We start from the raw sequence: 13,734 nt of genomic DNA on the forward strand, positions 1-13,734 counted from the left end.
ACTGGCAGTAATGTTTAAAAGGAGCCATTTACGCATTTACGATTCCTCTGAACACAGCACAACTCTGGTAAACTCAGAAAGGAAATTTGTTTGGTTTAGAGTATTACTGCAAAACTAAGTTCTGCTGTTGTAACCCAAGCATGCACGTACCACTCTCACTATGTGAACATGTGAAACCCAAACAGAACTGCATAAACCCAAAGCAAATTAATCAGGAATTTAAGTTAAGTCGTGTGTGAATTCGATTATGATGTATTATGTGCTGAGTGTGTTTCACTAATTCACGGATTGGGATAAATGCAGAGACCAAATTTCCCTCACAAGATCAAAAGAGTATATATACTTATACTTATACATTCAGATGTCAGAAGTGTAGAACAGTATTGACACAGAAACTTCACACAGAAGCTTGGGCTTCAGGGGTCCCTGGGCCTGGTAGGCCCACTCAGTGATCCATCGCTGTATATTTGAGCATATGCTTTCTACAAGAATTCATCTTGGTACTGATAGGGTTGCCACCTGCCCAGGATTTTCATGGTCTGTCCAGGAAAATAAAAATAAAAATCCTGGACACTGAATGTCCCGGATTTTTGTACATAATGCGCAAAATGTGTATTTCAGTTTAATTGAAGCGTGCCTGCCTACGTCCATAAACGTATGCACAGCCTTATTGGCTCTACCAAAATGACGTAGAATAACATGGGTGGTGGTGGTGGGGGCACGCACCGTGGAGGTTCATTAGAAATTGTAAGGAGGAGACGGAGAGTGTGTGGGACAAGGAGAGACAGAGAAAGGAAAGTTTATTCCACATAATCAAAAAAGCAGAACCTAATTATGTATTCCCCCTTTTTTCTCAATACTGCCCCCAGGTGTCCACAACTAAAAACGGTTGAAAATATAACAAAATAATAAAGGTCTGCTATTAAATAAAGCAATTAACTAAACAAATAACTAGAAATTGTCATTCTTACTAATTTTAGCTATACAATTGTCGCTTAGAATGACGGTTTTTATCTTGGGTTAGATGTGCGAAAGGCGTCGTTGCTTACTAACAAAAAGGTCGATTGGATGGTCAAAATGTCCAGGATTTTTGTCAGACACAGGTGGCAACCCTAGGTACTGATGTCTCACAAACTATACCACACGTGAAAGACTTTGACAGAGACATTTCATGTTCATGGCTTTAGATGAATAAGAAATATATTAGCCATCAACGATGACCTTTGAATAAAGACATTTTGAACGTGACTAGCAGAAGCCTTGAATAGTGCTACACGAAAACATTTCGCATGACCCTCACGGACATTTGTCAGTCTATTTAGCAACTGGGTAAAATTATGGTAATAGCAGAGCCCGTCTCCTTATTAGACATTCTCTGACACTAAAAGGGTAAGTTGCACAGTACAAAACATGATTGTAGAGGGCGCTGCTACGTCAGCCTCAAGTTATCGTTCTGTAGCAGTAGAAGAAGATGACTTCCTGTTAGCAACCGTCCAAGTTAGGTCGTTACTATGGAAAATTTGTTTTCTGAAACGATGTAGTACAGTGCTACATAATGGCGTAATCTAACTGGAAATATCGATGAGATTAGTTTTTTTTTTATCTGGGATTTCAGAGCTGTAGATAGATAATCAAGCATACAGTTGCACTATAACAGACGTATCGGTTACGTTACTTAGCTAAAATTGCCGAGAATAGACAAAACATTGCTGTGTTAGCTAGCTAGCTGTACCGTTAACTGTCATAGCTAACGTTAAGCCAAAGACGGTCATCTCCAGTGCAAAAATTGGTCCTTCTTTATAGTTACATTAGTTCTAACGTCATTTTTAAATTCCAAAGATGAGCGAACAACTGAAATTTATCGTTGAACAGCTCAACAGAGAGCCCTTCAAGAAAAGTTTCAACTTGATCACGTTTGACTCCCAGGAGCCGATGCAACTGTTGCAAATTCTCAATGACGTCTTGGCAGAAATCGACCCCAAGGTAGGTTTTGGATTGTTGAATTCAGTCAAGTCACATAACTTAACAGTAATTTTATTTGTGAAAGCTGTCTAAACAAGTAAATTATATGCTTAATTACTTAAAGTACCATATGCAGTGATTAACCTTTTTGGTGTGATAAAGTCTTACGTGCTGCGAAGTTAACGTTGCATGCATTCATCACATAGTATTCCTAGACGTAACGTTAGTGGCCGAGTTTAACTGAAATTGGAATATGAAGTGAAGGTAGCTTTTAAAGATCTGAAATCATGAAAGCAAATGAACAGCTGAAGTGAGGCAAGGTTGCTGTGTGATTGTGATGCAGCAAGCTATTGACATCCGTGAGGAGTTGCCCGAGCAGACGACCAAAAGGATGATCACCTTACTGGGGATGCTCAAGTACAAACCACCGGGGAGCCTCTCTGAAGCGTGAGTCCTCTGCAAAGACCCAGTAGCCAACATGTGTAGTCTTCCTGAATGCAGTGAAAGATATACTTTTTTTTGGAATTTTGAAGAATCAAGATTGACTTGTCTTAAACATGTTATGCAACCAAGTTATTTGGCAGTGTCAGTATGTTCGCTATCACATAACTCTGCACTACAATCTCTGATGATCCATCCCATAACCTGGATTTTAGTCTGGTGCAAGCAGGGATGTAGTGGAGGGTATACGCAAGTAAACACAGTTTATCCACCTCTGAAATTTCAGAAAAGAGTTTATCCACCTCTTATCAGAATCCATCTACCAATTGCACCAATTTATTCACCAATTGCAACTTTTAACATTCTAAAATCCTACTGTATTATCCACATTGGCGCAGTCCACCTCACCGAGATCACAGAAATCATAGTTTACCCACCTCATATTTCTTTTATTTTACCACTACATCCCTAGTGCAAGTATTATGTATGAAGCACATGTCGTCTTGTGCCTGATGTCTCTGGCTTTTACACCCTGTCCTGTTCACACCTAATCATTATTAATAGTGATGCCATTGTCCTAATCATTATTCATAGTGACGCCATTGTCCTTGCATTGTACTGCTGCCGTTTTAAATATGAGGTATTTGGGTGTATGCACCAGCATGAAGGCCCTCAGTGAATAAATGTTTTAGTGGCCAGTGTGGTACCAATCTGTGAGTAGTGAACACTTTCTCACACACACACACACACACACACACACACACAAGCAACCATTATGATGGCGGCGGCGCCAGTGCAGGGGGACAGTTGGGAGTTGAATGGCATGGATGTTCTCAGAGACCCGTTGACGTGTGTGTCCCCTACAGGAGCAGCTTCCGGCAGGGCCTGGTGATGGGCAGTAAGCCGGTGGTCCACCACATCCTCTTCTGGCTGCTGCAGAAGCTGCCGGAGCTCAAGAAGAGGGCCTACCTGGCCCGCTTCCTGGTCAAGCTCGAGGTGCCCGCTGACTTCCTGCAGGACGATGTCATTGCAGACACCTACCACCAGGTGGGTCGCAACCCAACACACTCCACCTTATCAGCCTTACCCCTTACCCAAACACACCTCACTGCTCTCAGCCTGGGAATACCCATACAAACTTTCGGTAAATTTGGGATTTGCTCTGCAGGTCTATCTGGTCAAGAGGCCATTGAAGCCCATTTCCGATGTCCCTAAAACACGGACACGCAAATACAATCGCTAATCCGACATGGACGTGTATTTCTTTGGAACTGAGTAAACAACTGCATTTAGAAGCTTCATTTACAAGATTGCTGCACTTTTGAAACAATTTGGCAAGAATTTAAGTTTAATTTCACTGCTAGTTGTCTTCCCTGCTGGAAGTCTGTGTGTTTCCAGGCTACACTGCTGTAGATAGAGGCTGTAATCTCAGAACCACTCTCAGCTCACTGCATTATCTGAATTACTATTATTGTACTACTACCGTATTACCATTTTTGTATTACCATTAGACTTGCATCTTTAGAGCAATGTTGTTATGAAAGTTAAATGTCAATGTTAATCTGTTGTTGTTAACCAGAATCTCTTGTCAGTTCTACAATATGATCAATTCCTGTCAGTTGTATAACGTAGCGTCATGTCTGTAGTAATCTGATTCAGTGTCCTGTGTGTGTGTGTGTGTGTGTGTGTGTGTGTGTCTTTGTGTGTTCCTGTAGTATGAGGAGCTGGTGGAGGGCTTTAAGACTTACCACAAGGATTGTGAGCAGCTGAAAAGTTCTGGTTTTTCCACCGCAGAGATCCGCCGGGTAAAGATCACACCACCACGGCCACCATCAACGCTATCCGCATCATGCACCCTTAAAGATCACAACACCACAACACAATCCGCATCATACACCCTTACACAATGGAGAATCACAATAAGGATTTAGGGGAACAGCATGCGTGTGTTTATATTCATTATATATGCCAATGCTGCTGATTGATTGAGCCCCTTCAGTGCATTGTTTAGGAATGAGATGAGCTGAGAGGGCGATCCCCTGATTGTCTGTGTTTCTCAGGATATCACAGCGATGGAGGAGGAGAAGGAACAGCTGATCAAACGTGTGGAGAGGCTGAGGAAGCGCGTAAGGAGCACCTCACACCCAGACTAAACTCAACACCATAACATTACATTACATTACATTACATTTGGCTGACGCTTTTTTAGCCAAAGCGACTAACAACATGGTAAACAGTTTAAGTTTTAGAGCAATTCTCAACAATTTTAGGACAATTTAAAAACATTAGAGTACAGTAAAAATAAGTGCATCAGTGAGTGCTGTTTTTAACAGTTACTTGTCAGTTTAAGACGGCTGGTGAGTGCTAGGATCAGTAAGACTTGTTGGAAGTGTTGCTATGAGAGGAGATGTTCTCTAAAGAGCTGGGTCTTCAGGAGTTTTTTGAAAATGGAGAAGGATGTCCCTGCCCTTATAGGAACTGGCAGTGTGTTCCACCAACGAGCAACAACAGATGAGAAAAGTTTGGATTGGCTTGAGCGTACCGGTGGTAGAGCTAGACGTCGTTCGTCAGAGGAGCGCAGCGGTCAGGAGGTAGCGTATGTCTGTATGAGGGCATTCAAGTAGGTGGGAGCAGAACCGGAGACTACTTTGTAGGCAAGCGTTAGAGCCTTGAATTTGATGCGGGCCGCCATAGGTAGCCAGTGTAGCTGGATGAGCAGCGGGGTAACATGTGCCCTTTTGGGTTGGTTGTAGACCAGGCGCACCGCCGCGTTCTGGATCATCTGAAGTGGTTTCACTGTGCAGGCTGGGAGACCTGTCAGGAGGGCATTGCAGTAGTCGAGTCGTGAGATGACTATTGCCTGAACCAGAAGTTGAGTAGCATCTTGAGTCAAGTAAGTCCTGATTTTCTGTATGTTGTAGAGTGCGAAACGGCATGACCGGGCGACTGAGGCAACATGATCTGAGAAGTTTAGTTGGTTGTCGAGAACAACTCCTAGATTTCTTGCAGTCCTGGTAGGTGAAACAGACAGGGAGTCAAGTTTGATGTTGATGTCGTGGTGTATGGTAGGTTTAGCTGGGAGGACCAGCAGTTCAGTCTTTGAGAGGTTCAGCTGGAGGTGGTGTGCCTTCATCCATGTAGCGATGTCTGAGAGGCAATCCGAGATCCGTGCTGAAACCAAGGGGTCATCAGGTGGAAAGGACAGATAGAGCTGTGTGTCGTCTGCATAGCAGTGGTATGAGAAGCCATGCGAACGGATAATCTGTCCCAAGGAGGTGGTGTAGATAGCAAAGAGAAGGGGGCCCAGCACTGAGCCCTGGGGGACCCCTGTGGTGAGATGGTGAGGTGCAGATAGCTGACCAAGCCATGATACGTTAAACGAGCGTCCTGTGAGGTAGGATTCAAACCAGGAGAGAGCAGAACCGGAGATTCCCATGTTAACACACCTGGACACCACCCACCAGCTAAACTCAACACCATAACACACCTGGACACCACCCACCAGCTAAACTCAACACCATAACACACTCGGACACCACCCATCAGCTAAACTCAGCTCCACCATAACACACCTGGCCAAACACCACTAGCTAAAACTCAACACCATAACACACCTGGCCAAACACCACTAGCAAGCTCAACATCATAACACACCCAATCAGACACCACTAGCTAAAGCTTGGCTCCACCATTACATTTGGCCAAACACCTTCAGCTAAAACTCTAAACCATAACACACCCAGCGAAACACCTTCAGCTAAAGCCCAGCTGCACCATGATACACATCCCATACATACCCAAACTCCTGAACTGTAAGCAAACACGCCTCTGACCCCAACCCAGCTTTAGATCTCCGTAAAAACACCATACAAAAGCTGTGCATACCAGCCTAAGACTCTGACCCCCAGCCTGGTTCACAACCTCCTCCTCACAGACATAGCAGACATGTCAGACAGGATGAGGCTTCCGACATCGTGGTTGGGGGAGGGGAGGGTGGGGTTCAGCAGGGTGCTAATTTTACCGGGCACATGCCCAGGACGCTGCAGACGAGGTGAAAGGCGTCCGAGGGAGGCCTCGTAAGCCCCTGAGAAATTCCCCAGAAGTCTCAGCGCAATACCCACTCTGTCCACTAGGTGGAGAGCGTGTCCAACCATCAGCGCATGCTGGAGCTGACCAGGCAGCTCAGGGTGGAGAAGGAGCGGGAGGAGGCCCTCGCCCAACAGAAACAGGAGCAGAAGAACCAGGTAGCGTCCAGGAGACGACCTTTGACCCCCCCCCCCCCACACACACACACACACACACGCACACACATGGACAAATAAGACAGCCTGTCTTTAAAAAAAAGTGCTTAGTTTCAGATAAATATGAGAAATGGACAGTTATGTAAGCAAGGTCATGTGCTGGCTAATGATATATTTGTTGGTGTGTGTGTGTGTGTGTGTGTGTGTCAGCTCTTTCAGGCTGAGCAGAGGCTGCAGAGGGCCCAGTTGCAGCTGAAGGACCTGAACCAGGCAGCAGCAGATGCCAAGCCTGAGAGTGAGTGTCTGCCCTGCAGGACGAGCATACAGTGTGTGGGTGTGCGGCCCATGTGAGGGAACAGATGTGCATGTGTATGCTCACGTGTGTGTGTGTCTGTCTGTCTGTCTGAGTGTGTCACTTGTGTGTGAGGGGATGTACTGGAATGTGTGTTTATATGTATATGTCTGCTAAAGAGTATAAGCCCTTTATCCATGAGAGAGAGAGAGAGAGAGAGAGAGAGAGAGAGAGAGAGAGAGAGAGAGTGTGTGTGCCTGCCTGTCTGTCTGTGTGTGTCTGTCTATGTGTGAGTGTGTGTGTGTGTGTGTGGGGGGGGGGGGGGGTCATGCTCTCGTGCCTGTACGAGCCTCTGATAGTGCAGAGGTGACAGCAAGTGAGAATGAGAAGATTCTCTGCTAATAGGCTCTTATGTGTAGTGATCCTCTAATCTCCTCTTGCCTTTGAAGGGCACCATTAGAGCTCTGTGTGTGTGTGTGTGTGTGTGTGAGCTGACCGCCTCTCGCCATCACACTGGATCAGCCTGGGCCAGGCATTTTGCTGTCCAGCCTGAGATTTACACATTTGCAGGTCCCAAAATGACCCCAGACACAAACACTCTCACTTTGGTGCCGCTGGGCACGTAGCTGAGCTCACACTGCCCAAAAGGAAGGGCTCTCTCACGGTGGAAACTTGGAGCCCGGATCCCATGGAAAGAACAGACTTATTTAGTGATTTCTTACAAACAGCCGTCTCCTAACTAAGGCTCGGCATCAGGCATTTATTTAAGGTTAACGCTGCTTTGGTATTCGTGCTTCAAATATTTGATGCAGCGGCCCTAAATTTAGCGGCTTTTATTTAGGTCTGGGGGCATTAACTCTTGTGGATGACACGGAGCTATGTGGTGTACATCATGAGAATTTAGCCTCTCTGCGACCAGAGCAAATAATTTGTTTATTTCCGACTCCCCTTTCACCACTGGCAATGATCTTTCCCCAGCATTATCATTGAAATGAGCAGGTGTTTTGGGGGTGGTGTGTGTGTGTGCATGCATGCGCGTGTGTGTGTGTGAGTGAGTCAAGGGTATGCTGTTTTATCTGCCTGTAAGTCCACAAGTTCTGCGCATATCAAGATGTCGGGGCGTATATCTAAACAACATAGCCCGATTTGGAACTCTAAACTTATGCGGTTCTAGCACTAGTCACCTCCGAGTATTTTCGACAGACATTATGCAAATGAGCTCAGAATCTATTTATAGTTTATATTCCGATCGTCGGATATACATACAAGCAGTATACGGGTGTCCTCTCACTCTCCTTCATGCAGCGGATCTGACTTGAACGCTACTTTACCATAAAACCTCATTTGGAACCTATAGGCTACTTCGCGCGCGCACGACAGAGAGAGCGACAGTTCCAGGGCTGGACATGTCATGGTTTGCATTTCCTATTTGGTATAAGATAAGTTAGAAGGAAATCATAAAAGGCAACAAGGACAAGGAGGGGGCGGTGGCTGTTCTCGTCATTTACAAGTTCAGGTTGGTTATCAGCCTGCCCTGCACTCATTGGCTAGTGTGGAGCATGGCCAAACTGTGCTGGCCTCTTCTTACCTTGCCCATTGTGTAATCGAATTAGTGAGTTTCCAATGATTCGTTCTCCTTAAGCTAAGAATAACATGAACCATATGATATGCCTCTTTGCTATTTAAAATGCCACTCTGCTGGGTGACCTGGCTAGTTCGCCCCACGCCGAGATTCTGTGCATGGGTTTTGGTTCACACATTATGTCCGCTTGTACAGTAAGCATCTAAGCATGTCTGAATCACCCGAAGGGTCGGACATCCGTTTGACAAAGATTCGCATATAGTGCGGAGGACATGTCTGAAAACAGTTAGTGTGTTGCTCTGCTGAGGTCTCACTCTCTCAATCACTCACACACACACACACACACACACACACACACACACACACACACACACACACACACACACACACACACTCCCTCCATCCCTTTGGTCTTTACTGTGGTGCAGTGTATGGTTGGCTAAGGCTTCATAGCCTTTGATCCATGTGATCCAGTTCAATAATGGGTTTTTTTTAACACACACACACACACACACACACCCTATGTCCCAGGTGTGATGAAGAGGCTGGAGGAGGAGATCAAGTTCAACAGCTACATGGTGACAGACAAGCTGCCCAAGGAGGTGCAGAGCAAGCGTGTGGCCGTGCAGTACCTGCAGAAGGTGGCGTCCGAGCCCGCCATGGGACAGGCCGAGCTGGCCCAGCTGGAGGACAAGGTTGGTCCCAAAACACACACGCGCACACACACACACACACACACACATACACACAAGCACACACACACACCCACACACACACACACAAGCACACACACACACACACACACACAAACACGCACACACACACAGTGCTGGCCGAGCTGGAGGACAAGGTTGGTGCAGGGTTGCGTCAGACTGACTGACCACAGCTAGGCCCTCTCAAGCCCCTGACCATGTCCCAAAACACACACACACGCACACACACACACAGACACGCACACACACAGACACACAGACACACACACACACACACACACACACACACACACACACACACACACACACACAGAGACACACACACACACACACACACACACACACACACACACACACAGTGTGGAGCCAAAAATTCCTTCCCTGATCTCTTGAAGCTCCTGGAGTATGAGTTTGATACTGATATATGAGTGTTTACTAATAGCCAGTAACAAAGGGACCACCTGACACTGGGTTAGCATAGCAGCATTAGCAAACACATAGACCATCCTCTCCTGAGGGGACCTATTAGCTAGTGCTAATGGTATGCTATCACTGCCCAGCAACACGAGGCAGCACTGATGGCTTATCATCAGTCATAGCTAGCCTAGCTAATATATGCAGAACTGTAAGAAATGACCCCGATAACGTTGATCTCTATAATATGCTCTTAATTATAAGGAGTCAGAAAGGCTGCCCGAGAACTGATGTCTGGGCATCTGCAGTGCTGACACGGCTTTTTGGTGCAGTTGAAGTATTCAGCACAATCAGCTAAAGCCAGTGAACCTGAGTGAACTCTCTTAACACAAGGACAAATGAGTAAAGAGTGTTTAGAAGTGGACGGAGTGCACTCTTTAGAGAACACCAGGAGATTGTTGGTGGAGAACACTAAGGGCTCAAGTTTGAGAACGTGAGAACGAAGTGTTTACATCCACTTATATTCATTTAGCAATCCCAAGGAAATCCAAGTATTCCCAATCCCAAAGTAGTCCAAGTATTCCCAATCCCAAAGAAGTCCAAGTATTCCCAATCCCAAGGATGTCTAAGTCCAAGTATTCCCAATCCCAAGCAAGTTTAAGTATTCCCAAGGCCAACTAAAAGTCCAAGTCCTCACTTTTCTCAAGTCCTAAACAAGTCTCTGTTGTGTAATGCAACAGCATATTGATATGCCATGGATCATTCTTTCAATATATCATTCTTATCAGTATCATACTTTAAATATTGAAATGTTTTAAAACTGTTATAATCACAAGCCCAAAGCCTAGCAAAGTATCCTTTGTTCTCTTCCAGAGGAAAAGGAAGTGAAAAGAAAAAGGAGGGAATACTGGTTTTGAATGTGACTTGAATAGTGACTTTACTGACAATACTATATTCCGACTATAGTATATATTACTGACAATACTATATTCCGACTATAGTATATATTAATGACAATACTATATTCCGACTATAGTATATATTAATGACAATACTATATTCCGGCTGTCATGCTAATAAAGCAACTTTAAAGACATGGGACGCGGGACTTTTTGAGCAATGTTGCTGGACAATTTTCCTCGTTATTGTAGTTTTGGCACAATTTCCCATTGATATTGGGCAAAAGTTTACTTTCTGAAGAAGTGGAGTTAGGGAGGGCAGTGTGTGGGCGACTATTTGGAAGTGTGAGTGAGTTGCTTTTACAGTTTGTCAAAATGTTTCCATGCATCACATTAAAGGTCCAGTATGTAGGAAATAATGGAAAATAAACTGTAACCATTCCAAAAATGATCACCATATGTTGTCAGAGAGTAAGGAAACACGATGAATTGAAGTAATGGCTTATTTGACAACATTACTCTAACCCGTAAAACCCATGAAAAAAAATGAGTTACAGGGCGGAATCTCTTGGAATTTTCGTTTATGTTTTGAACGATTCATTCTAGAATAGCGTATTAATAATGGGCTAGCACGTCCTCCTATTTGGGTTGCCAAATTAGCAAAGGCCAACCGTCAACAGCTGTCAGTTGTAGTCATGAACGCCTATAAGAGGCAGGCAAATTTCCCAAATTAAAACAAGAAACAAATTAAGTGGACATCGGAGGAGCTTCCTGAGATGGTGATGTCTTCGTCAAACGAAGAATATCAAGTCTGACGCAGAGCTGGCCATATTTCTCCACAACAGGTAGCCTAGGCTAAACTTCATCTGCATCGCTAACTTCAGCTAAATATGTTACGTTGGTTAGAGAGGTATTTTTTGTTTTCACTGTTTCCGTAATGTGTAGCTGGGTCATGGTTGGAGAAACGTTAAAGCAGCTGCAGGTCAACTAACGTTAGCTAAGTCTTAATTACATCTGGCAACCCAGAAGAGGCTAGCGTCTGGTAGTCTTGAGAACGTTCACCAGTGTTTTGATTTTGGCCTGCAGAACGTTCGGTAACAATCCTACAAATCGCACCTTTAAGACTTTATATGTCAATAAAAACATGTTTATTGTGCAATGGCAAACTAGAATGCAGTAGGCCCATGCACAGCAACACATGAGCAGAGATCAAACTAGAATGCAGTAGGCCCATGCACAGCAACACATGAGCAGAGATCAAACTAGAATGCAGTAGGCCCATGCACAGCAACACATGAGCAGAGATCAAACTAGAATGCAGTAGGCCCATGCACAGCAACACATGAGCAGAGATCAAACTAGAATACAGTAGGCCCATGCACAGCAACACATGAGCAGAGATAAGAGCAACAGGGGGACTGTCATATTACATTTCCCATCACAGAGATGATAAAATGAGCAATAATCCTTCCTGCCATACTGTAAACTTAGACATACGATATACAGTGTGTGTGTGTGTGTGTGTGTGTGTGTGTGTGTGTGTGTGTGTCTGTGTCTGTGTCTGTGTGTGTGTGTGTGTGTGTGTGTCTGTATGAGTGCAGTTCACAGATGATCATCCCTTTTCCATTCAGCCATGTTGGAATTGGAATTTCAAATATGATTGTGTTTTAGACAGTGGTCTAATAATAGAGTATTAAACCTCTCTTTCTCCCTCTCTCTCTCTCTCCATCCCTCCATCCCTCCATCTCTCTCTCTCTCTCTCTCTCTCTCTCTCTCTCTCTGTCTCCGTTTGTCCAGATCCGTGAGGCCAACATTCAGATCAACCAGCTGATTGAGAAGAGAATGATGCGGAATGACCCCATGGATGACAAGCTCTCTCTGTTCAGACAGCAGGTGACCCTAATGTCCATCTCCAGACACACACACACACACACACACACACACACACACACATACTCACATCACGGTCCAGCAGAGGCCTGAACTCCACGCCTCTTTACGTTCGCACGTGCCCAGTAGAGGCTGTGTGTTTGGCCCATGACATGAAAGCCGTGGTTCAGCGTGTGTGTGGTCCTGGTACAGCGTTCACATCAAGGCAAGCCTCACAGCCTCTTACGCAACCATATTTATATAAGGCCAGTGTCTGTCCATAGGAGTCTTTGAAGGCCTGTTTTTTTATCCAAGCACATGAAGGGGTCACTATGTAACAGACCACCCCCACTACCTCCCTTCTGAGCCTCCTCCACCCCCCTCCACCTGGGTGGGGACAAGAGTCTCTTGCCTAACCCTTTGAACTCTGTGCTTCATTCATGTACTCTGATTTGTTAAAGTAATGATGTGTGTGTGTGTGTGTGTGTGTGTGTGTGTTTGTGTATACGCTCCCTTCCTGCTGGGTGTGGCATATGTTTGCATTAACCGGCTGCTAGATGAAGCCTGTGCTGTGGTTGTTATTGTTGTCGTCGCGTTGTGTTTTCTTGTTCTCTAATGTGGGAGGTGAGGTCATATGTATTGTGTCAGCTTCTCAGGAGGAGGGACAGGACATCTGTCCAGATCGAGCCCTTACAGCTTAGCCCTACATTAGCGGCCCCATGTCTAGTGGTTTGTCCCTTACAGGCCACCGTAGCCATGTGCGTCTCACACAGCCCTGCATTAAGACACACCAACATCTTACCGAGTGCCTTGTGCTTTTCAGGCGTAAGATAGTTATCGGCTGATTTGTCCCTCTTAGGCTACCATACCTATGCATGTGTCTCAACGCAGGCCTCCATAAGGACACATGAACATCTGAACTAGTACTTTGTCCCTCACAGGCCTCCATAGCTATGCGCGTGTCTCTCACGGGCCTCCATTAAGACACATGAATATCTTAACTACTGTAATTCCTCTCAGTTAAACTCAGGTCAACTATTCAAGCGTTAGATAGTTAGGCGGGGATCACATCAGCCAGCGGTGATGCATAACGCAACGCTCAGACCAGAGCCATATAAAGGTAGAGTTGCCACAATGGGTGTTCAAAATTTGTTAAGGTCACGTGGTTCATGTACTGTAAACTTCAAAAAGTTTACAAAAGTGATTGACAATGGATTAGAATGCATTAAATAAGCTACTGTTCAATGAGAGACAGAGCCACAATTTTGGGTAATTGACAGACAATAAATGCATTGATATACAATATGTATAACACAGTGTA

At 45.1% G+C, this 13,734-nt stretch overlaps 1 protein-coding gene across 1 annotated transcript in view; it reads left to right on the top strand.

Annotated features, from left to right (window-relative positions):
- Nucleotides 1-1,487: 1,487 nt before the first annotated feature.
- Nucleotides 1,488-13,734, top strand: part of ift81 (intraflagellar transport 81 homolog) — a 39,951-nt gene continuing 27,704 nt past the window's right edge. The window contains exons 1-9 of the mRNA XM_042101551.1: nucleotides 1,488-1,983; nucleotides 2,306-2,409; nucleotides 3,270-3,450; nucleotides 4,119-4,208; nucleotides 4,464-4,529; nucleotides 6,537-6,647; nucleotides 6,855-6,939; nucleotides 9,050-9,213; nucleotides 12,342-12,437. Coding sequence (XP_041957485.1) covers nucleotides 1,840-1,983; nucleotides 2,306-2,409; nucleotides 3,270-3,450; nucleotides 4,119-4,208; nucleotides 4,464-4,529; nucleotides 6,537-6,647; nucleotides 6,855-6,939; nucleotides 9,050-9,213; nucleotides 12,342-12,437 — 1,041 coding nt within the window. The 5' untranslated portion in view covers nucleotides 1,488-1,839. The remainder of the gene's footprint in view (nucleotides 1,984-2,305; nucleotides 2,410-3,269; nucleotides 3,451-4,118; nucleotides 4,209-4,463; nucleotides 4,530-6,536; nucleotides 6,648-6,854; nucleotides 6,940-9,049; nucleotides 9,214-12,341; nucleotides 12,438-13,734) is intronic.

Source organism: Alosa sapidissima, chromosome 8 (genome assembly GCF_018492685.1).
Source record: "Alosa sapidissima isolate fAloSap1 chromosome 8, fAloSap1.pri, whole genome shotgun sequence".
Lineage (NCBI taxonomy): Eukaryota > Metazoa > Chordata > Actinopteri > Clupeiformes > Clupeidae > Alosa > Alosa sapidissima.